The sequence below is a fragment of the Heteronotia binoei genome, chromosome 1, assembly GCF_032191835.1.
Source record: "Heteronotia binoei isolate CCM8104 ecotype False Entrance Well chromosome 1, APGP_CSIRO_Hbin_v1, whole genome shotgun sequence".
NCBI lineage: Eukaryota > Metazoa > Chordata > Lepidosauria > Squamata > Gekkonidae > Heteronotia > Heteronotia binoei.
The window spans coordinates 14,357,614-14,382,774 of record NC_083223.1 but is presented as its reverse complement, the minus strand read 5'-3'; the positions used below and the strand labels follow the sequence as shown (position 1 = coordinate 14,382,774).

Here is a 25,161-nt window from a genome sequence, read left to right as displayed (position 1 = left end):
GCACTCTGGGTCACATAAGAACACAAGAGAAGCCATGTCGGTTCAGGCCAATGGCCCATCCAGTCTAACACTCTGTGTCACATAAGAGAAGCCATGTTGGATCAGGCCAATGGCCCATTCAGTCCAACACTCTGTGTCACATAAGAGAAGCCATGTTGAATCAGGCCAATGGCCCATCCAGTCCAACACTCTGTGTCACATAAGAACATAAGAGAAGCCATGTTGGATCAGGCCAATGGCCCATCCAGTCCAACACTCTGTGTCACATAAAAGAAGCCATGTTGAATCAGGCCAATGGCCCATCCAGTCCAACACTGTGTCACACAGTGGCCAAAAAAACGAGGGGGTCCATCAGTAGGGCCAGGACACTAGAAGCCCTCCCCCCCCCCCCCAAGCACCATGAATACAGAGCATCACTTGCCCCTGACAGAGAGTTCTAACAATACCCTATGACTAATAGCCACTGATGGAACTCTGGCTCCATAGGTTTATCCAATCCCCTCTTGAAGCTGGCTTTGCAGTTTTACCTCCAGTCTCCTTGGGATGGCAGAATCTTCATGTTTCTTCAGTTCCTCAAACGTGCGCAGCTCCAGGTGAGCTTGCTCGATTTGGTCCCACAGGTCATTCAACTGCTTTATGAGCCCCATGGCACGAGACTGATAGCCGCCCAGCAAGATCTTCAGCTTCTTTTCCATTTTGGCAGCCCTCTTCGCTTCTGTTGTCATGTGACCTCTGTTTATCTGGTGACAGAAACACAAGATGGGCATTACCCCATGACAGGGAGACTGTGCTAACTTCGAGCTTGGCAGAAATGTAAGTAAAGCCCATAGCACATTACAACCAGTGTTTCCTCTAAGCTGAGTTAGCTTGAGCTAGCTCATAGATTTTTAGCCTCCAGCTCACACATTTTTGTCTTAGCTCAGGAAGGATGACCCCAGAGCACAATAATTTATGCAGCAGCTCACAGCATTAATGCCAGTAGCTCACAACTTTAATATCAGTAGCCAGGGCTTTTTTTGTAGCAGGAACTCCTTTGCATATTAGGCCACACACCCCTGATGTAGCCAGTCCTCCTGGAGCTTACAGTAGGCCATGTACTAAGAGCTCTGTAAGCTCTTGGAGGATTGGCTACATCAGGGGTGTGCGGCCTAATATGCAAAGGAGGTCCCGCTACAAAAAAGCCCTACCAACAGTTCACGAAGTAGAATTTTTGCCCACAAGACTCTGCAGCTTAGAGGGAACATTGGTTACAACAGAGCACCACTTCTTTGGTTTAAAACAAAGGTGCAACGGTCCATGCTGATCTCAAAGCTGAATCCATAACCACAAAATACACCAAATTAAAGCCTGATTGACTGCATAAGAGAAAGAAATGGGGAAATTAACAGACTGCCAAAGCTCAATATTATACATAAGGTAGACCACAATAGTAAACAACCCTATTTATGTCTCTACTGCGGGTCAACAGCACAAAACATTACCAACTTGCACTTCTGAAAACTCGGCAATCGCTCATTCTTTCATCACACAGCCACACAAATAAATGACCTTGCCTGGCATCCTTACACCGAAAAGAAAAGGGTCTACCAGAACTCAGTTTTGCAATTATATGCATCTGTATCCATGCAGGTGTGCACATAAGCACAAATACCCTTCTTGGCTGAAAACGAATGTAATTTGCAGTATAAAATGCAGGCAGGCAGTATAACCGAAGTTTTGGATTATGTTCCTATGTGTTAAAAAGGTAAAGGTAGTCCCCTGCGCGAGCACCAAGTCATTACCGACCCATGGAATGACATCACATCACGACGTTTTCTCGGCAGACTTTTTGTTACGGGGTGGTTTGCCATTGCCTTCCCCCAGTCATCTACATTTTACCTCCAGCAAGCTGGGGACTCATTTTCCCGACCTCGGAAGGATGGAAGGCTGAGTCAACCTTGAGCCGGCTGCCTGAACCCAGCTTCCGCCGGGATTGAACACAGGTCGTGAGCAGAGCTTGGACTGCAGGACTGCAAGCTTGCCATTCTGCGCCATGGGGCTCATAATATATTGTTTTAAAGGAAGTCTGATAATAGCATGTCTTAACACAATGCTTCTTCTAGACTGCTAAATGAGCAAGTACTGGTTTTAAAAGACGACGACGACGACTGCAGATTTATACCCCGCCCTTCTCTCTGAATCAGAGACTCAGAGCGGCTTACAATCTCCTATATCTTCTCCCCCCACAACAGACACCCCATGAGGTGGGTGGGACTGAGAGAGCTCTCTCAGAAGCTGCCCTTTCAAGGACAACTCCTACCAGAGCTATGGCTCTCTCAAAGCCATTCCAGCAGCTGCAAGTGGAGGAGGGGGGAATCAAACCTGGTTCTCCCAGATAAGAGTCCGCGCACAACCACTACACCACACTGGCTCTCTAAAAGGAGCATGAGCGGAAGCATTATATTTTGTGAACTCCTGCCCCAGAAGTGACAGATGGAACAGGCATCCTCGGTCAATATTTAAAAATGGAATACTGGAAAACCCAAACCAAACCCAACAACAGCAACATAAAAAGAGCCAGAAAGTCTCTACTGGACTCCTGTGGAATCAGGGCCAGCCCTTGACTGTCTGGCACCCTGGGCAAGGCTAGCTTCTGGCACGTCCCCTACTGATGATGTCACTAAGTCACATGGGGGTGCCCAATTTGGTGCCCCCAAGAGGCTGGCGTCCCAGGCAATTGCCTAGTGGAATAAAAACGGGGGCCACTTCAGATGCTGCAGAAAGGCCACGTGCGCTAAAGAAGCCAATTCTTTGTGGGTACCCAAATAGCCCCTTGGCGAGTCCCTTGGACTGCAAGAAGATCAAAGGGAAATCAACCCTGACTGTTCCCCAGAACATCAGATGCTGAAGCTGAAGCTCAAAGACTTTGGCCACCAAATGAGAAGGGAGCACTCACTGGAGAAGACCCTGATGCTGGGAAAGACAGAAAAGAAGAAGGGGACGGCAAAAGAGGAGCTGGCTGGATGTGACTAACATGAATTTGAGCAGACTTCGGAGGATGGCGGAAGACAGGAGGGCCTGGTGTGACTTGGTCCTTGGGGTCGCAAAGAGCTGGACTCGACTGCGCAACCGAATAACAACAAATAGCTGGCTAATAGGAAGGTGCTGGAAATCACCTTAAATGGCTAAACAGAAGGGGTCCTACAACAATATTGAAACATTCCATATAAAACACTCTTATTTAAAGCTGAAATGATACTACCTGAATAAAATTTTTGGATTCTGTCATTGAATCCTCCCCCTTCCACCCCCCACCCCCCCATTTTTGGCCGGCAAGGTCACAAGAGAGGTGTAGCATTTGACATCTCTATAAAAGAAGGCGTATGGATTTGCTTGGGCTGTTTAAAAGGTGTTTTTTATGGAAAATGTCAGGAAAGCCTTTTTTTTTTTGGTTCCCCAAAGTGCATTGTGAAAAAGACGCTAAATGAAATAAAGGGTAAAAGTTCAACACTTCAACTATTGGCTTATTCATACTCCAAGGATATCATGCTGGGTTGGAAATGGGGATATATTAAAAAAAGCTGAAAGGTAAAATGGAAAGTGTCGCATTGCTAATAATGTAAAAGCGTAGTGCAGAGATCCCGAAGAGTGTGCCGGTGGGCACCATGGAGCCCTTTCCTGGCTCCCGCTAAGTGGCTTTTAAAAGTGGGAGGGGCTAGGGAGGGAGTTTGCCCAGCAGGGCTTCAGATTCTGCAGATCAAAAGGCATCTCATTAAACTGTGCTTCTGCCTGAAATGTCAAATTGTTACTGTGTGGCTAGTTCTGCCTCCTGCAGCAGCCATTTTGTAACTGGCTCCGCCTCCCATGGTAGCCATTTTGTGGCTGCACCCGCCACCCTACATCAGGCTCAAAAAGGCTGGGGGACCCCTAGCGTAGTGGCTGATCACCTATAATTCCTCTCCTTGCGATTCAGACTGGAAACTATCTGGACTTATTCAAAGTTGTAACGCTACACTGGAAACTAAAGTATTAGGCGTTGCGTTCCTTTTCTTCAAATGCTGCAAAATGACAAGTATAAATGCACACGTGTAAGGGAAGTAAACAGATGAACAACAAGAAATGGAGATTTTTAACAGCTAGGCCTGGCTTGCTGTTAAATTTATTTGATCACAGTAATGGATCTCAATAATATTTGCTAATATTTGCTAACATATGGTCATGCTATTAAAAGAATGGAATTTCTCAGCTTCCCCCACCCTGAACATGAACATATGAAGCTGCCTTCTTATTGCAGGGCCTACTGTAAGCTCTTGGGGGATTGGCTACACCGGTAGGGGTGTGCCCTAATATGCAAAGGAGTTCCAGGTACCAAAAAAAGCCCTGTGGTGGCCCCAGAGGATTTCAAGGCAAGTGACATTCAGATTTGGTTTGCCACTGTCTGCATCCACGCCACCACCAGAGTTCCCTCTAAGCTGAGTTAGCGTGAGCTAGCTCAGAGATTTTTAGCCTCTAGCTCACACATTTTTGTCTTAGCTCAGGAAAACTGACCCCAGAGCACAATAATCTATGCAGTAGCTCACAACTTTTAATGCCAGTAGCTCACAACTTTAATAGCAAAAATCGTTTTGTCTCATTACATATGCTAAACCCACTCTCAGTACAGCTATACATCCACAGTATTCCAATGCATTTCTCTTTTTTAATAGTATATCAGAATAATGTTTTGAAGTGTGCTTAGAGAGCACGCGAAAGCTTACGTTCTGAATTAAACTGGGTTGGTCTTAACTTGGCTCCTGCTTTGTTCAACTGCTTCAGACCAACACGGCCAGCCTGACCAACTTCAATAGCAGTAGCTCACAACGTAGAATTCTCGCTCACAAGACTCCGCAGGCTTAGAGGGAACATCGGCCTCCACCCTGGTATTTCCTGGAGGTCTCCCATCCAAATACCAGCCAGGGCTGACCCTGGCTTAGCTTCTGGGATCTGAGGAGATCAGGCTAGCCAAAGCTATGCGTGTCAGGGAATGTTTACGCTCACTGAAAGCAGTGAACTTAATTACCCAGGTCTAATGCATCCGGCCCCATCACACCTTGGCAAATAGAAGGGGAAGACTTGGAAGTCGTGACAGACTTCACATTTCTGGGGTGCAAGGTCACTGCAGATGGTGACCGTAGCCATGAAATTAAAAGACGTTTGCTCCTTGGGAGGACAGCTATGGCGAACCTGGGCAGTATAATAAAAAGTAGAGACATCAGCCTGCCAACAAAAGTCCGTATGGTCAAAGCGATGGTATTCCCAGTAGTAATGTATGGCTGTGAGAGCTGGACCATAAGGAAGGTCGAGCGCAGAAGAAGGACAGGTTTCTTACCTGTAACTGGTGATCTTCGAGTGGTCATCTGTGCAATCACACATATGGGTAATCCGCAGGATTGGCCCCGACCTCGGAGAGTTCAAAGCAATCTTGATCGTAGATCTGGCGCGCCTCCCACTTGTCCTGGGAGGAGACAGCTACTGCGCATGCCTGGACAAGGGGGAGGTGCTTAGCCACTCAGTTTCTTCCCGCCGCCGGATAGGTGGAAATAACTGTGCTTACTAGCTTCCAGCAGCGGGGAAGGCTGGGTGGGTCTGTGTGATTGCACAGATGACCACTCGAAGATCACCAGTTACAGGTAAGAAACCTGTCCATCTTCTTCGTGGTCTCTGTGCATTCACACATATGGGTGATTAGCGAGCCATTTCTTCGGAGGTGGGTGCTGGACCTGTAAGAACATGAAGGGTTAGAGCGTAACGTAATGATAGTGGTACTCACAGTGGTTAGTCGAAGATCGATCGTAGCACTGCTTGTCCGAAGGAGGCATCTCGCCGGGCACGGACGTCGAGAGCGTAGTGCGAGGCGAAGGTAGATGTGGAGGACCAGACGGCTGCAGCGCATATGTCCTCTATAGGGATGCCTTTCATGAAGGCAGACGAGGTAGCCACGGCTCTGGTTGAGTGGGCTCGTATATGTTGAGGGATTGGTTGCTTTGCCAGCTGGTAACAGAGTTCGATGGCAGCAACAATCCATTTGGAGAGTCTCTGGGTAGATATTCTGCTGCCCTTATTATGGGTAGCGTAGGTGACAAAGAGTCTAGGGTCTTTACGGATTTGGCGGGTTCTGTCTATGTAGAAGGCTAGGGCTCTCCGTGCATCCAAGTTGTGGAGTGCCCTTTGTCCCGCGTCCGCGGGGTGCTGGAAGAAGGCTGGTATAGTGGACTGTCTTCCTAGGTGAAAGGTAGAGACGACCTTGGGTAGGAAGGTCGGGTCAGGTCGGAGGACCACCGTACTGTTATGAAATATCGTATACGGTGGGTCTGCTCTGAATGCGCAGATGTCACTGGCCCTCTTGCCTGTGGTGAGGGCCGTAAGTAGTGCCGTCTTCCATGACAGCAGGTGTAGTGGGATGGAGGCCATGGGCTCGAAGGGTGGTTTCATGAGTTGGCTCAGGACTAGGGACAGGCTCCAGGTGGGTAGAACTTGTTTGATTGGTGGGTGTAGGCGAATGATGCCCTTGAGGAAAGCTCTGGTCGCGTGGTGAGAGAATACCGTTGTGCCATCGATGCGGGGGTGGAAGGCAGAGATGGCTGCCAGGTGTACCTTCAGGGAAGAATACGACAGACCCGCTCTGGATAGCGTTAAGGTGTAAGTTAGTACCTGAGGTATAGTGGCGAGGTTGGGGTCGAAGTTGTGCCGTGAGGCATAGTGTGAGAAGCGTTTCCACTTAAATAGATAGGATTTCCTAGTAGATGGTTTTCTGGAGTTCACTAGGACCTGACGGACCTCCGGAGGGAAGTCTAGAAACTGATTCTCCAGGCTGTTAATTTGAGCGATGCCGGGTTGTGGTGAAGGACCCTGCCGCCCTGTTGAGAGAGGAGATCCCGTGTTTGAGGGAGCTGGATGAAGGTATTGTTGGACAGGAGCAGCAAGGTCGTAAACCAGGGTTGGCGCGGCCACCATGGAGTTATGAGGATGCAGTTTGTGTGGTCTACCTGAATCTTCTGTAGAACTCTGGTGATAAGTGGAATGGGCGGAAAGAGGTAGTGGAGTGTTCCTTTCCAAGTTTGTATGAAGGCATCCCCCCTGGAGAGGTGGGATGGAGGACCTCTCATGTAGAAGCGGGTGCATTGGGCATTTGACGGTGAAGCAAATACATCTATCTTCGGTTGTCCGAAGATGCTGAATATCTGTCTGATGTATCGGCTGTTGATAGACCACTCGTGGTTGTTGGTGGAGTGGCGGCTCAGGGCGTCTGCCTGGGTGTTCTCGGCCCCTGGTAGGTGTACGGCCGTGAGGAAGATGCCCTGGCTTATGCTCCAGTGCCACAGGGCTAGGGCTCTCTTGCAGAGTCTGACGGAGGCGGTGCCGCCCTGCCTGTTGATGTAAAAGACTGTGGCGATGTTGTCGGAGGTGACCTGGACGTGCTGGTTCCTTAGCGATGGGAGGAAGGACCGCAAAGCCTTGTGCACTGCGATGAGCTCCAGGCAGTTTATGTGGAGAGAGCGTTCGTAGTCTGTCCACTGGCCCTGCACCGTGAGGTCTTCCAAGTGGGCTCCCCATCCCCAGTTGGAGGCATCTGTGGTTACAATCACCGAGGGCGGTGTCTGCTTGAATGGCATGCCCTTGTAGAGGTGATGTTCCTTGGTCCACCATTTGAGGGATGGTACAATGTGTAGTGGAAGGGTGAGCAGTGTGGATTGATGTTGTGTGTGAGGGCGGAAAGTTCTTACGAACCACATTTGGAGGGGACGCATGTGCAGCTTCGCAAACCGCAGAACTGCTGTGGTTGCTGCCATGAGGCCTAACATTCTCTGGAAGGTGAGCGCTGTTTGGGAACGCTGGGCGATGATAGTGTTGGCCAGTGACATTATGGCGAGTGCCCTGTCCTGAGGTAGGAAAGCCGTTTGTGAGAGCGTGGAGATGTCTGCTCCTATGAATTGGATCCTTTGGGTAGGGACTAGTTTGGATTTTGAGAGGTTGACTAGGAGGCCTAAGGTGGCCAGGGTGGAGAGGGTGGTCGAGACGTCCAGTTGTAGTTGCTCCCTGGAATGGGCGACGATCAGCCAGTCGTCTATGTACGGGAAGATTGATATCTGTTGCTGGCGTAATGTGGCTGCTACTACTGCCATGCACTTGGTGAAGACCCTTGGTGCTGTGGAGAGACCGAAGGGAAGGGAGCAGAACTGGAAGTGCTGCTTCCCTATGGCAAACCTGAGGAATCTTCTGTGATGATGGTTGATTGTAATGTGGAAGTAGGCGTCCTGGAGGTCTATGGACGCCATCCATGCTCGTTCTGGGATGAGCGGGAGGATTGCCTGAAGCGTGACCATACGGAATTTCTTGTAGGTTATGTGTAGGTTGAGTTTGCGGAGGTCGAGAATGGGTCGGAGTCCTCCGTCCTTTTTTGGCACCAGGAAGTACCGGGAGTAGAAGCCGGTGCGATGGTATTGGGGTGGGACTGGTTCTATCGCGCCCTTGTCCAGCAGAGACGCGATTTCCGTCTGCAGGGGTGCGGACGGGGGTGTGGTGAGGAACCGGTGGTGCTTTGGAGTGGACGTAAACTCTATTAGGTAGCCTCTTTGAATGATGGCGAGGACCCAGGCGTCGGATGTTATGGTCCTCCAGGCAGTGTAGAATGGTTGTAGTCGTGTTGATGGGTTTGGCTGATGGAGGGAGACTGGACGGCTCGGGGCAGGGAGGTCAGAGGGACGGTTTGGGTGTGGTTGAAGGTTTCTTGGTTGTTTGGCGTCTGTGTTGAAAGGAAGGCTTGGACTGCGGTGGTTTGCGCTTCCATGGTTCCTGTTGTCGTGGGGATCTGTTCCCTTTGTATTGGTTGGACCTCCAGTTCCTTTGTCGATTGGTTTGGGTCAGAGGTTGGGAGACTCCCAGTCGTCTTGCCCTCTTCCTGCCATCGTCTACAGATGTGAGGATGTCATCTGTAGAGGAGCTAAACAGGCCAAGGCCATCAAAGGGCAAATCTTCAACTTTGTATTTGATGTCTGGTTGGAGGGAGGAGGACCTGAGCCACGCGTGTCTGCGGAGTGCTATGGCTGAGGCCAAGGTTCTGGAGGAACACTGTGCAGCGTGACGGGCAGCGTTGATTTGCTGTTTGGTTACTCTGGCCATCTCCTGCAGGGTCGTGGTGGCTGACTTTTGGGATGCCTCGGGCAGGGATGGTACCAATGCGGCGAGGGAGGTGGTCAGGTTGTGGTTGTATGCGGAGAAGCATGCCATGTAGTTGAGGATTTTGGTTGTGGCTGTAGTGAGGGCGTAAATCTTTCTTCCGATGGTGTCGAGTTTTTTGCCCTCCCGTTCTGGTGGTACCGGGTGTCTAGTCTGCTTCGACTTCGAGGACGAATGTACAATGATCGAGTTCGGAGCCGGGTGGGTGAACAGGAACTTGGAATCAGGTGCGTGTATCTTGTACAGCGCTTCAACCCTCTTGGATGTTGGCGGTACCGATGCCGGTTTGTCCCATGCTTCTTTGAGTGTTTCTAGTAGAACGGGGAGCATTGGGAGAGAAGAGCTGGATGGAAGATCCGCGTGGACTAGATCAAAAACGACGTCCGAGACTCTGGGGGCGTCCGTATTGAGCTTTAGATTTAGCGAGCTTGCCATGTTTGCTACCAGGTCGAGGTAGGATCTTGGGCTTTCAGACGGTGATAAGTCTGCTGGCTTGGCTATGTCGGAGTCTGGGGATTGTAGGTCCGAACCCGAAGAGTGGTCGGAGTCGGAGAGTTCCTCCTCGGATCCGTCGTCGGTTCCTTGAGGTAGGTCGGGCTGTGTTGTCTTGGGAGCCGTGTGTAGGGATTCTAGTGGTGACGGGAGCTTCGGTTCGGCGCCGAGGTCCGTAGGGTCGTCATGGTGAAGCGATTCGATCGAAGCAGTTTGGAGTCTGTGTGTGCGATCTCGGTAGCGCGGAGACTCTTGGTAGCTGTGGTAATGGCGATCATGGGATGGTGATCGTCGGTGCCGTCTTCGGTGCCGTGGGGATGGAGACCTAGATCTCGATGGAGAGTAATAGTAGTGTCTCCCCCTGCGGTGGCTGCGAGAGCGCCGGCGGCTGCGGGACCTGGTGCGGCGGCGACTGCGGGACCTGGTGCGGCGGCGGCTGCGGGACCTGGTACGGCGGCGACTGCGGGACCTGGTGTGTCGGCGACTGCGGGACCTGGTGCGTTTGCGACTGTGAGATCGAGGTCTAGTCAGGGGATCTCTCGGGGTCGAGGGTTCTCTGGTGAGCGCGTGGGCGTCTATCGGCTGTGAGAGATCTACGAATTTAGTGGGGTCGAGAGTGTGGGTCCTAACGGATGCGGTAGAGTGCGTATCCAGCAGCTGGTCTGGTGGGGAATTCGGAATGGACGGCGACTTTGATGAGATGCGGATGATTTCCAACGGAGTGATTGACGGTGTTGCCGTCGACTTCGACGTCGGAGTCTTCGGCATCGATCCGGAGGCAGTGGCGGTCGGGTTCGAGGCCTTCGGTTTGGTGGTCGGGTTCGAGGCCGAGTCGAGAGGGCGGGTCTTATGCTTTTTTGAGCTAGTGCTGCCCGTCGGGTCCGAGTGGGCGGAATCGGAGCGGCGACGCTTTTTGGGGTCGTCCGACTTCTTAGAGTGCTTGCCGGTCTTAGGCTTACAGGGAGTCTGTGCCACGGAAGCTGCCGACTGCGCCTCTCCCACGAGGTGTGGGGAAGATGGCGCGGGTTGTTGTTGTCCGCCACGCGGCATGGCCGGTCGGAGTGAGGTTTCCATGAGGTGGCTCTTGAGTCTCGCGGCGCGGTTCTTGCGGGCCTGTTTGCCAAATTGGCTGCAGTGCACGCAGGAGTCTGGACGGTGTGCCTCTCCAAGGCAGAACAAGCAAAGAGAGTGGCCGTCGGACGAGGGGATTTTTGAGGAGCAGCTGGTACAGCGTTTAAAGATTATCTTGTCCCTTCCTTCCATCCGCCCGGGAGGGGGGGGGGGGAGGGAGGGGGAAAGTCCAGAAAGATAGTAAGAGGAGGCTTTTTTTTTTTTTTTTTTTTATACGATACCAGGAGAAGTAGAAGATGAAGAATTGAAGCGAAGAGAAGGTAGTTGTTGGAGATTGCAATGAAGAAGTTGGAGATCAACGAGGAAGGTGCGATCCGGTCGGCGGTAAGGAAGAAACTGAGTGGCTAAGCACCTCCCCCTTGTCCAGGCATGCGCAGTAGCTGTCTCCTCCCAGGACAAGTGGGAGGCGCGCCAGATCTACGATCAAGATTGCTTTGAACTCTCCGAGGTCGGGGCCAATCCTGCGGATTACCCATATGTGTGAATGCACAGAGACCACGAAGAAGATCAGATGCTTTTGAGCTGTGGTGCTGGAGAAGAATCTTGAGGGTCCCTTGGACTGCAAGAAGATCAAATCAGTCCTTAGAGAAATCAACCCTGACCGTTCCCTGGAAGGTCAGATGCTGAAGCTGAAGCTCAAATACTTTGGCCACCCAATGAAAAGGGAGCACTCACTGGAGAAGAATCTTGAGAGTCCCTTGGACTGCAAGAAGATCAAATCAGTCAGTCCTAAGGGAAATCAACCCTGACTGCTCCCTGGAAGGTCAGGTGCTGAAGCTGAAGCTCAAATACTTTGGCCACCAAATGAGAAGGGAGCACTCCCTGAAGATCCTGATGCTGGGAAAGACAGGAGGCAAAAGAAGAAGGGGACGGCAAAAGATGAGATGGCTGGAAAGCATTACTGATGTAACAAACATGAATTTGAGCATGCTTCGGAGAATGGTGGAAGATAGGAGGGCCTGGCGTGACTTGGTCCATGGGGTCGCAAAGAGTCAGACTTGACTGTGCGACTGAACAACAACAATGCTGGGTAGGTAAGCGACTGCAATCACAAAAGAAATGACTTCTCCAAAAACGCCTCAAGCTATCCTAAGCGTATTCCAACACTTCTGGGGTAAACCAGGCGGCTGGCCAAGATTGTAAAAAGAAAATTTAACAGGGAGGTGGTGTATTTCGTTTTGCAGCCCTCACAGGAAACAAAGATAAAAATGGAAGTTTCACTTAGAATTAAGGGGCCTGCTAAAGAGGAGGCAATGACTTCCACCCAAGTATTCCTTCCCTCTCAGTCCGCTGAGCGACAGACTCTCCCCTTGTTTCCTGTTACGCTAACACGGAAGTCTCTAGAACCTCACGAGGAGGTCAGGGAACGGTCTCAACGCTTGCAACAATGGCCGCTTGTTAAAAATTGCTGATTCTACAATAATGCCAGCTACGTACGATTTTTTAGTTTCAGGCTTCATAAAATTTTAGAGCTCTGATACCAGAACGGCATTCCAAGCGCTCGAGCAGAGATGTGTTTAAATGGTAGTCTGCGTTCATTACTTAAAAACAGAATGGGTTTCAGCGGGGGCAAACAAGTGCTGTGCCCTTGTATAAATAGACGGAGGGAGGGGGAATGAGAACACACACATTTTCAGTCATTTCCTGGTAACCTCAAACCTCTGGGCATTTTTTTACCCGGTGTCCTGGCACACATAAAATGTGGAGGGGGGAAACAGCATCAACTGTACAGACATTGCCCATGACAAAACTATGGTTTTACCTCTTCTGCATCTTCACGGTAATATTTAGTGTCACCAGAAGAAATATGAAATCTGAGTCAATTGTTCCAAGTGGAACCAAAATTCATGCAAATGATATTGGATTTATATCCCATCCGATACTCTTGACTCTCAGAGGGGTCACGATCTCCTTTGCCTCCCCTTCCCCACAACAGACACCCTGTGAGGTAGGTGGGGAGCTGAGAGAGCTACTACAGCAGCTGCCCTTTCAAGGACAACTCCTACGAGAGCTATCGCCATTCCAGCAGCTGAATGCTTCTTATATTGACACAGCGTGCTTCAGGGCTTTTTCTTGAGCAGGAATGCAGTTCCGGCTGCCTTGGCACCAGGGGATGTGGCCTAATATGCAAATGAGTTCCTGCTGGGCCTTCTCTGCAAGAAAGCCCTATGTTAAACAATGGCGATGTCAGGGGGTGCGGCCTAATATGCAAATGAGTTTCTGCTGGGCTTTTTCTACAAAAAAACTTCACCCGTACTTCAGCTGAACAATGACAGGATAAAACATCATTGCTGCTCCAAACTTGGAAGTCGTGACGGACTTCACATTTCTGGGGCGCAAGATCACTGCAGATGGTGACTGTAGCCATGAAATTAAAAGACGCCTGCTCCTTGGGAGGACAGCAATGGTGAACCTGGGCAGTATAATAAAAAGTAGAGACATCAGCCTGCCAACAAAAGTCTGTATAGACAAAGCGATGGTTTTCCCAGTAGTAATGTACGGCTGTGAGAGCTGGACCATAAGGAAGGCCGACTATATTGTTGACATAATTTATGGGTGTTATAGGGGAAGTATACATAAGTAACCGAGATGGGAACCAAAATTTAAACAAACTGGCACAAATAAAGGGCTTGAGCTGGGATGCTGCAAGTGCAGGAGTGGGGAATCAAGCCCGGTTCTCCCAGATAAGAGTCCGCGCACTTCACCACCACATCAAGCTGGTTGACAGTAGGCTCAAGACAGAAAAACAGTACTAGTTAACACAATGGGTAGTTGATTTGTGAAAAATCTTGATTTTAAAGGCATCCCGACATCCCCTGAAGCCAAATTTTAACCAGCAATTCAAGTTTGCGGGGTTACTTATTTTGTAGACTTAGCACAGGGGTTTCTGGCTCCCGATTACCCGCACAAAGCTGCCCTGCCATTTCCCAAGTGCATTCACCGCAGAGCAAGCTCTTCCAAGCGGCAGGTGCTGCTTTTGATCGCTCTACCGATGAAAAATTCTTCGGTTATCCCTTTCATAGTCTTTGCTTTTGATTGCTACAATGAGTGAGAAACAGGGAGACTGGGGGTGGCCTACAATCTAAAACAGGGGTGGTCAAACTGTGGCTCTTCCACACATGTTGTGTGGCTCTCGCAGCTCCCGACCCCCAGCCCATCAGACAGCTTGGAGAAGGCATTTGTCTCTTAATATGACTTCGCCAAGCCAGTCAGCAACTTGGAGAATGCATTTCAAGTTAAAGTTGCATTCTTTCCACCTCTCCCTCCCTCTCCTCCATTTGCCTTCCTTCCTTCCCTCTTTTCTTCCTGCCCTGCGGCTCTCAAACGTCTGACGTTTCTTCTACGTTAAGCAAGTTTGGCCACCCCTGGTCTGAAAGAACATCTCGTAACCCAATAACGATGCTCGCAGAGTACACAGCACTAGGCTGCCAGGCTCCATCTTGTCTTTCTTGGCTGGCACAGATGGCACATCGCATGCAATGGCGTAGTGAGTCAGCTTTCAATGCACAATGCTGCAGCCCCGCAGTGAGCAGGTGTCTGAGCGGCTGGCCATGCGGCAAAAATTGATTTATTTATTATTACTTTGAATTTCTATCCTGCCCTCTATGCAAGCGGACTCAAGGCGGCTTAGGAAAAACGACTTAGGAATTCTGGGAGCGGTATGGCTGGCTTCGCTGGGACAGTCATCAATCCAGCGGTTTGGCCGCCTCACTTGAGTGACTACAAAGAACCACCATGCAGTGGCTCAAGAGCTGAACCCAGAAAATTCCCCCTTAGACTGAGCGGTGGGGCTTTCCAGAACCAACCCCCAAAGGGTGGCAACGAGGAATTCTCCACATGTTACAACAGTGTCAACAGAGCCTGCCCAGCTTATACCGCTTGTTCTTCCTCTCTGTGAGAGCCAGTTTGGTGTAGTGGTTAAGTGTGCGGACTCTTATCTGTGAGAACCGGGTTTGATTCCCCACTCCTCCACTTGCACCTGCTGGAATGGCCTTGGGTCAACCATAGCTCTGGCAGGAGTTGTCCTTGAAAGGGCAGCTGCTGTGAGAGCCCTCTCCAGCCCCACCCACCTCACAGGGTGTCTGTTGTGGGGGAGGAAGGTAAAGGAGATTGTGAGCCGCTCTGAGACTCTTCGGAGTGGAGGGCGGGATATAAATCCAATATCTTCTTCTTCTTCTTACTCTTCCGCTCTCATACCAAATCTGACTGAGCTCTGGGCTTCTCAGTAGAAGAGGACTACTGCAGATTTATACCCCGCCTTTCTCTCTGCATCAAAGACTCAGAGCAATTTACAATTTCCTATATCTCCTCCCCCCACAACAGACACCCTGTGAGGTGGATGGGGCTGAGAGCTCTCACAGCAGCTGCCCTTTCAAGGACAACTCCTGAGATAGCTATGGCTGACTCAAGGCCATTCCAGCAGCTGCAAGTGCAGGAGTGGGGAATCAAACCCGGTTCTCCCAGATAAGAGTCTGCGCACTTAACCACTACACCAAACTGGCAATATATTTGGAGGTAGATGGAATTAAGATGTGATTCAACTCAGGCAACAGGTAAATAGACAAATAAGCAAAATTGCCCACACAACCTTAGCGCTGGAACCTGATTTTTTTTACGTCATAATTCGCAAGAATGAAGGTTAAGCTCCAGTACATCAGACTCAATTCATATTTTAATAGCCACGGCATGGCTTGTCATAGCTTTACCCTTGGTAGATAAACACGCACCCACGTTAGAAGCCTGGTATCAAAGGCTGTGGGAAACGTTCCTATTATGCAAAACCGCTTATAATTCATACGACGTATCTTACGGCCGACATGAAAGACATGTAGCGTCTGTCTGGTACCCCTCACTCACTTTTCTTTCTGAAAATGTCATCATTTCACAGAATCAATATAGAAAGTTAATTTATTTTTGGTAGTCCTGTTGCTTACGTATATTATGCAGCCAATTGTTAAACATCGGTTGGTTTTATGTAACACGCAATGAACGACAGACTTTGAAGGATTGTATTAATTAGATATAGCAATGTATCTATTTATGTTTTCATTGGTTTTCTGTTTGATTTTCAAATGTTGGAATTATTAATAAAGGAAGTATTTTAAAAAAAAAAAAAACCTCAGGACACCACACGTTACTGGAGTTATATTTGTATGGCACGTCAGATGTAGGTGGTGAATGTTCAGAATGTAAAGCCCTCAGCTGAAATGACAAAACCCTTCGCAGCGGAAACTAAAAAATACACACCAGAAAGCCAGTGGTGTGGGTTTTCTTTGACCCTCAATGCAACAGTGTCAAGATTTACTACGTTCTTTAGGACAATGGAAAACAATGATACAAATACTATAACGCAAAACTTTCGCTAGAATAATACCCCGTCAGAAAATTCCCATCCAAAAATGCAGCACTTTAAAGTCATAGCGGAATACCCGTAAAAGAGATATTATATTGCATTGCATACCTCGGAACACAGGGGCCCTGAAATGCCACATCAAAACCAAACAAGCAGACATAAGAGTTCCTCAAATCTTAGCACCAGCAGACTTTTCACAATTAGTTCCTAAACAGTTCATTCATAAACATTCAGAGCTATCAAAACAGAGAATCTATGGAAGTCTTTGCTGCTGTGGAAAAAAAATCACAGGCCAAATGGCACAATCGGACATTTATCCTAGATCTACTTCTTTTGAGGAAAAATGGTTCCCATTCATGGAGTATATTTCAACTCATGACATCCTGCCAGGCAACCTAACATAGATGGATTTTCTCTCTATAGAGGTTTACAAGATTATGCATGGGACAGAGAAAGTAGAGAAAGAAGTCCTTTTCTCCCTTTCTTACAATACAAGAACTTGTGGACACTCAATGAAATTGCTGAGCAGTCCGGTTAGAATGGATAAAAGGAAGTCCTTCTTCACCCAAAGGGTGATTAACACATGGAATTCACTGCCACAGGAGGTGGTGGCAGCTGCAAGCATAGCCAGCTTCAAGAGGCGATTGGATAAGCATCTGGAGCAGAGGTCCATCAGTGGCTATTAGCCACAAAGTATTGTTGGAACTCTCTGTCTGGGGCAAGTGATGCTCTGGATTCTTGGTATTTGGGAGGGACAACAGTGGGAGGGCTTCTGGTGTCCTGGCTCCACCGATGGACATCCTGATGGCACCTCGGGTTTTTTGGCCATTGTGTGACACAGAGTGTTGGACTGGATGAGTCACTGGCCTGATCCAACATGGCTTCTCTTATGTTCTTATAAACCTTTAAATTATATATATATGTGTATATATATATATATATATATATATATATATATATATATATATATATATATATATATATATATAACTGTGTGTGTGTGTTAATCTAATTTTTATCTTACTTTATGTGTGTGTGTGTTTTTAAAATTATATTTTATATCTCTTATTATCATTATTATTTTTACAGGATTTGGGATGGTGTCAGACACTACTTCCATGTCATTATTGAATAGTGTCCTGCGTATCAAACCTTGGTTAGTAATATAGGTTACATGAAATGGATATTTATTCTTGAAGTCACTGTCAAATTGAGCTTTCTAGTTGTACGGTATAAGATTTATTGCGCTTATATGCTCAGTAGTTTCCACTGGATATTGCTTCAGTGATTCTGCATATACATGCTATGCGTCACCAGCAATGTTTACAATAAAATATTTGAAAAGTCTTCTTAAAAAGTAGAATCTTAAACCCTGAAGCAAACCCGGAATTTAATATTATTGTCTTTCTATTTCCTTATCCGCTAGGAGGCCCTACCACACAAGCCGCTTCAATTACATTATTCCTTACGCGCCTCTCGAATGTTCCATGCAGTTTACAACAGATTCACGTTTTTTAAAAAACCAAATCTACCAGTTTAAAACAACCAAACAACGTTAAGTTATAAAACTACAAACAGGACAGACCAAAAAAAAAAAAAAAAGATGGCAAGAGGTATAGCTTCGTCTGAAGCCAAGGCGATTATACTGAATTGGTCCTTAAGGTACACTGAAGTACCTTCCAGACAGGGGTGGAATTCTAGCAGGAGCTCCTTTGCATATGAGGCCACACACCCCTGATGTAGCCAATCCTCCAAGAACTTACAAAAGAGAGCCTTGGCTATATCAGGGGTGTGTGGCCTAATACGCAAAGGAGCTCTTGCTAGAATTCCACACCTGGCGCCAGGCAAACGACTGAGGGGAGCATTCCACAGACAGAGTTCCACCACTGGAAACACCCTGTCTCTGGATACAACCTACCTCAGCTCCGAAGTTGGAGATTAACTGGCAGGAATAACAGAATGGAAGAAGGCAATGCTTCAGGTACTCTGGCCCTTAGCCATTTAAGAGCTTTTAAAAGTAAGAACCAGTGCTTTGAATTGCACCGGGAGACAGGCAGAGTAAGCGTTCCGATACACAGGCAATATGCTTGTAACTTAACCATCAACAATAACGTGGCTGCAGCGTTTCATACAGGTGGAAGATTCTGAACAGTCTTCAGAAGCGTGACAAGTCTTGCCAAGAAGTGGGGCATAAACTCAGAAGTGTACAGGTAATGTAAAGCAAGTTATATGGGGAGGGATGGTGGCTCAGTGGTAGAGCATCTGCTTGGTAAGAAGGTCCCAGGTTCAATCCCTGGCATCTCCAACTAAAGAGGGTCCAGTCAAGTAGGCGTGGAAAACCTCAGCTTGAGACCCTGGAGAGCCACTGCCAGTCTGAGTAGACAATACCGACTTTGGTGGACCGAGGGTCTGATTTAGTAGAAGGCAGCTTCATATGTTAATAAAGGGGCTGTGGCTCATTAGCTTGGCATGCAGAAGGCCCCAGGTTCAATCCCCAGCACCTTCAGTTCAAAGATTCAGGCAGTAGGTGATGCAAAAGACCTTTGTCTGTGACCCTGGAGAGCTGCTGCCAGTCCGAGTAGACAATACTAACCTTGATAGATCAAGAGCCTGATTCAGTATAAGGCAGCTTCATGTGTTTATGTGTCAGCCAGCTTTTTAAAAACCGCCACATTTAAGTGACAAAATTTGCAACTGTAGTTTGGGAAGGGAAAAATCTGGCTTAAACTCTTCTGTCTCATGCATTTCTCATGACTCCAAGGAAGAGTTCTTTTTTAAAAAAAGGTATTTATATCTCTTCAAACAGGCTTCCGCATATTTCAGCAACAAACTGAACACTTGCTCTCAATTTTGTAGAAATAAACATCAATATTAAAAACACACTAACGTAACTTAACCTTTACTGAGAAAGGACGCAAATCTATCCAGCAATGCACACATGACAAAAAACAAAGAAAACACGACTGTAATGGCTTTTTTATGTAGTCAATTTTGCTTTATGAGGAAATTACACTAGAGATCATCTAAGAAAGCAATTACCAGTTCCAAGCAGGGAAATGCATTGCGAAAGTATTCCACAGAGCAAAAGCGCACCCTGCTGGCCAACAAGGTTCAGTACAGCAGGAACACAAAGGAGCCTAGCTACACTTTGTGGAACAATATATTTATTTATTGTGGAATAATCCCAAATAGACTACAGATCACTGGGTGGGCTAAAGTCCAGGAAGGGTTATGCCACAATCATTGCTGAGATGTCTGTGTTGTGTTTGTGGCAACAGACTAAAACAGTTACCTCTCAAAAAGTGTATGCAGAAGGCTTCTATTTAAAATGTAATGGATTTTTTAAAAAATGTGAGTGGTGGGGTCCGGCATAAATGAAACTCTTCCATACAATATGCATAAACCAGTTGTGATCACGTGTATTTATTTATTTGATCTGTACCCAACAGAGACCCCAAAGTGGCTTACAGCAAGCTTTCACGGCACGAGTGGGAATCTTGAACCCAGGTCTCTTGGATACTAGTCCTACACTCTCAGCCTTTATACTGCACTGGCTACAGCCAATCGGTTCCTCCCCATCCAATACAGGGTTGCCACGAAATTTTTATTTTTCATTTCCCTGACCAACATCTGTCAATTTCCCTGACCGCCATTCAAATATAACCACAAGTTAAAAAATGAATAGGTCGTGTTGCATTAATGCAAGGCTTAATGCAGTGTTCTACTCTGCAACTACACAAGTCTCAACTGCAAAAATATGTCAGAGATTTAGTATCAGCTTCTTTCAACATTAACTGCAGGCTGCAGCAACATCTCTTTTGGAATTGCACCAAAAATCACACCAATATACAAACATCAATTCAAGTAAACTCTGAATGCTAACAAGTAGGAACTTTCCAAAGCTAGGGAAGCTTCACTTTCACTTTCTGGCTCCAGAAAGTGCAACGAGCAGATCAAGCAGCAAGAAAGGAGGTGGAGTTTCTGCAATCTAGAGAAGCAGACAACCCTCATTTGCAACCTTTATGCATGGGAGAAGTCAGGAAAGAGGGTGAGAGAGCTGGTACTCTGTAAACTCCAGCAGGAACAAGCAATCACATTCGCAAAGTTTACTTTGCATGGTAGTTGTCGTCTGTGAAATCCAACAGTGGCAAAACTCATTTGAAACTCTGTGCTGGATTTAAAAAGGTAAAGGTAGTCCCCTGTGCAAGCACCAGCCGTTTCCGACTCCGGGGTAACGTTGTTTTCACAATGTTTTCACGGCAGACTTTTTGTGCTGGGTCTAGGAGGAGACAAAACGTCCATTCCATACACAAGCATGACCCCAAAACATGCTTATTTTTATATTAAACGCAGTATTAGCGGGTAGGGATGAAAACAGTTTGATGTTTAAAGTCTGTGTATTGCTAAACGTTTAAACTAGCCTTGTTTTGCAAATACTACAGGCAGACCTTGGAAATCATGCAGGGACAGAGCTCAACAAACATATTCGGCTGGTTGCTGGGGGTAGAGTTTTACTTGTATTCTGCTACATCTCTATTCCAGTGGCCACAACGACAGATCATGCTCTTGCAGCAGGTCAAAAATCCACTGCTTGGATATATTTTAATCACAACTTCCCTGGCTTCAGACCAATTTCCCTGACTTTCCCTGACCCACTTCCATCTCCCTGACTTTCCAAAAGTGTCAACCCTGCAATACATAATCCAAGTTTTAAAGTCCATGCATCTGTTCTACACTTCACATGTTATGGAAGGACCCAGCAGTGTAATATCAGCAGAGCCGCAGCAAGTGTCAGGCAGCACTGCCGCGGATGATAAACTTGACTGACTTGGGAGTTGCTATTTCCCCTCCAGAACTCTTGCAGAACTGACATTTTGGCTTGCAGATTTAAGCACATCAGAGGTTTATGCTGTGTAAAAAATCTGCACTAAGAGGGCTTTGTTCTAATTTTAAAATGGAATATTTAGGGGGGTGGGGTTGGTCTTCCACTTCCAGCAAAAATACAAACGGGGTTTTTTTTGTAGCAGGAGCTCTTTTGCATATTAGGCCACACACCCGATGTAGCCAATCCTCCAAGAGCTTACAGGGCTCTTAGTACAGGGCCTACTGTTAGCTCTAAGAGGATTGGCTACATCAGGGGGTGTGGCTTAATATGCAAAGGAACTCCTGCTAGAATTCCATCCATGATATTAGGCCACACCCCCTGATGTAGCCAATCCTCCTGGAGCTTACAGCAGGCCCTTCACTAAGAGCCCTGTAAGCTCCTGGAGGATTGGCTACATCAGGGGTGTGTGGCCTAATATGCAAAGGAGTTCCCGCTACAAAAAAAAGCCCTAAATACAAAGAAACCAGGATAAGAACAGAGAATTACTGAGTCAACAGACATGAACCACTGGAATACATTCAGTTCGTCCCTCAGCTCCCCAACTAAGAAAAATTATTGCTTCCTTTTAGGTATCAGAGGAAAGAGAAGAAAAAACACATTTGCAGCCACGAAACTGTGAATGAAAGAAGGAAGAAGAAAAATCCACAAGAAGCCAACCTTCCTGAGAAGGATTGCCTGGAAACTGTTTTCCAGTTTTTTAAATCAAATGCATGATACCAGCTAGTTTTATCAATCTGATACTAGTATCAAATGTATACTAGCTTAGATGGCAATAACTTCCTGAAGAGGGCAGTTCATACCACGGAACCCCTCTGAATTTAGGAGAAGATAGGATTTTTGTGTTTGTTTTTCAAAAGTAACCAGTGGTTTTTGCAGCTCTATGGAACTCAACTCAGTGGCTGCACTGCTACAGAGATGGAAAGAACACATAGGAGATGACAGCCAGAGAGCATTGTTAGATTAAGTCTTACTTCCCTGAAAACACTAAGAGATTGAACATTTACTGTTCCTAGCTTCGTGCATCTTTAAATCTGATTACAACACTACATGAAACGATACCTGTCCTTTTTATTTGTGAAGTATAACATCTGCTACAAAAACAAAGTTAAAAGCAAAACCCGGAAACATCAACTGACCTCTAGCCTCTTCTCCAGCGACTCAATTCTGTCTTTTTTGCTGGCCAAGTTTGCTCGCGTGTAGCGGTTCTGCCCAGGGAGGTACAACACCTGGCTGTAGCATTCTTCCCACACCTGGTTATAAGCTTCACTCGAGAGCTCTCCGTGGCCCATCCCCTGCTTCACCACTTCCATCTCCTGTGCCAGGAGCTCTTCAGCCTGTTCAAAAGGAGGGATCAATTACCGTTTTTAACTTTTCCCCAGCTGCGCTTGCATTGGTGAGGTGCAGTTTCTCTGTCTGTCTGTCAAGAGGCATATGAAGTTGCCTTATACTGAATCAAACCCTCAGTCCATCAAAGTCAGCATTGTCTACTCAGACTGGCAGCGGCTCTCCAGGGTCTCAAGCGTAGGTTCTTTCCACGCCTACTTGCCTGGAGCTTTTTTTAGTTGGAGATGCCGGGGATTGAACCTGGGACCTTCTGCTTACTAAGCAGATGCTCTACCACTGAGCCACTGTCCCTCCTGTAATAGTAATCCTGCTAGCTGACCTGTAGTTACCTTTGCTTGCACCGCACTGCTATCTCTGTTGTAACTGACTCAAGCGTATTTCTGCCTAGTCTCAGACAGTCAAGGCCGAGGGCCTGTCTTCTGACGATTATGTGTGCACCTGCAAAGGGAGTACGGGAACACACTACTTGGCGGGGGGGGGGGGGGGGGAGCTTGCTTGGTGCCAGGGGTGGAATTCTAGCAGGAGCTCCTTTGCATATTAGGCCACACACCCCTGATATAGCCAAACCTCCAAGAGTTTCCAGGGCTCTCAGTACAGGACCTACTGTAAGCTCCAGGAAGACTGGCTACATCAGGGGAGTGTGGCCTAACATGCAAAGGAGCTCCTGCTAGAATTCCACCCCTTCTTGGCACCCATTTTATTCAAATGTGTAACGGTTCATAGAAATGTAAGTAAGCCCGCCGTAATCAGTTTTCGCAAGAACCATCTTGCCCTATTGGAAGTCGGTATTTCAATAAAGCCATTCTTCAGGATGGTCTGGTGGTGTTAGCTGAACTGCCGGGGACTTGACTGTTAATATAAATTCAGTACATGAGACTGCAATAAACTGAAACTATCACCATCCTTAGGGTGCCACCTGTATCTAAATTTTTATGTATTTGTTAGGCCGGGAGGGGTGTGGTTTCCAGTTTCGACCAAAGCATCTGTTTTTTAAGGATTCTTAAATATGTACTGTCATGACTCGGGGGGGGGGGGGCGTGTCTTACCAAGTGCTGCCACCACTCTGGGTTAAAGGTTCCCCTTGAGAAGGCCCAGAGTCTCCTCCCAAGCCCTTCCAATAATAGGTGTGAGGACCAGGCAGAGTGAACAACAACAAAAAGGTTTATTTTAGTGCAATATAAATTAACAAGGTGCATTAACCAATAAAAGGGTGAAGGGAAAATAAACAAATGCCCTAATGCTTCCGCCCGGGTCATGGGGCGGAGGCAGTGCTGGTCGCCCTGGTGGATGATCTCCAGCGGCATCTGGACCGAGGCGGCTCGGCGGTACTGATGCTGTTAGACCTGTCGGCAGCGTTCGACACGGTCGACCATCGGTTGCTGACTTGCCGTCTTGCCGACGTGGGGATTCAGGGGTTGGCTTTACAATGGCTTACCTCTTTCCTCAAAGGTCGGGGACAAAGAGTGGCGATTGGGGGTGAATTGTCCCAGAGATACCCACTGGATTGCGGGGTCCCTCAGGGAGCAGTTCTATCCCCGATGTTGTTTAACATCTATATGCGCCCTCTTACCCAGATTGCCCGGAGATATGGGCTGGGTTGCCACCAGTACGCTGATGACACCCAGCTCTATCTACTTATGGACGGCCGGCCTGCCTGTGTCCCAGAAAACCTGGACCTGGCATTGCAGGCCGTGTCTAGATGGCTCAGGCTGAGCGGGCTGAAGCTAAATCCGACGAAGACAGAGGTCCTTTGCCTGGGTCGCCGTGGTCCAGGGAGGGAGATTCCCTTACCGGCCCTCGATGGTGTGCCTCTGTCAGCGGCGCACAGGGTTAGGAGCCTGGGGGTGCTACTGGAGCCTACCCTAACTATGGAGGCCCAGATAGCAGCCACTGCCAAGTCCGCATTTTTTCATCTTAGGCGGGCAAGGCAGTTGGCCCCTTTCCTGGAGGGCGACGACCTGGCAACAGTGATCCATGCAACGGTCACCTCGAGGCTGGATTACTGCAATGCCCTCTACATGGGGCTGCCCTTGTGCCGAACCCGGAAGTTGCAGCTAGTGCAGAATGCCGCTGCCCGGCTGTTGTTAGGGCTCCCTAGACGGGAGCACATCCAGCCGGGGCTTCGGGGACTGCACTGGCTGCCGATAACATACCGAGTTCGGTACAAGGTGCTGGTTATGACCTTTAAAGCCCTTTATGGTCTGGGACCTGCCTACCTTAGGGACCGTCTCTCCCCACATGTCCCCCAGAGAGTGCTGAGGTCGGGGTCTCAGAACCTCCTTATAATCCCTGGGCCAAAGGAGGCCCGTCTGAAAGCGACCAGGGACAGGGCCTTCTCGATTGCAGCTCCCTGTTGGTGGAATCAGCTCCCGGAGGAGGTGAGGGCCCTGCGGAACCTTGAACAGTTCCGCAGGGCCTGTAAAACAACCCTCTTCCGGTTGGCATATAATTAACTGTGAGCAGAATGCCTGAATATTAAATCTTAAACATCAGATTACTGAATATTGGAAATTTGAAGGACTGATTTAAGGAATAGTAGCATAGTGTATATCGATGTGAGTTTTATGTATTTTATTGTATAATTTTAATTGTATTTAAATCGACCTTTGTTAGCTTTTATTGTTGTAAGCCGCCCTGAGCCCACCTCGGTGGGGTAGGGCGGGATATAAATCGAATAAAGTAAAGTAAAGTAAAGTAAAGTAAAGTAAAGTAAAGTCTATTTCTACAGTCCCTACTCTAACACTACACTTACCCGCTCCAC

General features: G+C 47.9%; 1 protein-coding gene across 1 annotated transcript in view; it reads right to left on the bottom strand.

Annotated features, from left to right (window-relative positions):
• The window catches only part of CDC5L (cell division cycle 5 like), a 61,868-nt gene that overhangs the window by 2,389 nt on the left and 34,318 nt on the right, over window positions 1-25,161 (bottom strand). The window contains exons 14-15 of the mRNA XM_060231181.1: window positions 22,193-22,390; window positions 528-740 (exon numbers count right to left, since the gene is read on the bottom strand). Coding sequence (XP_060087164.1) covers window positions 528-740; window positions 22,193-22,390 — 411 coding nt within the window. The remainder of the gene's footprint in view (window positions 1-527; window positions 741-22,192; window positions 22,391-25,161) is intronic.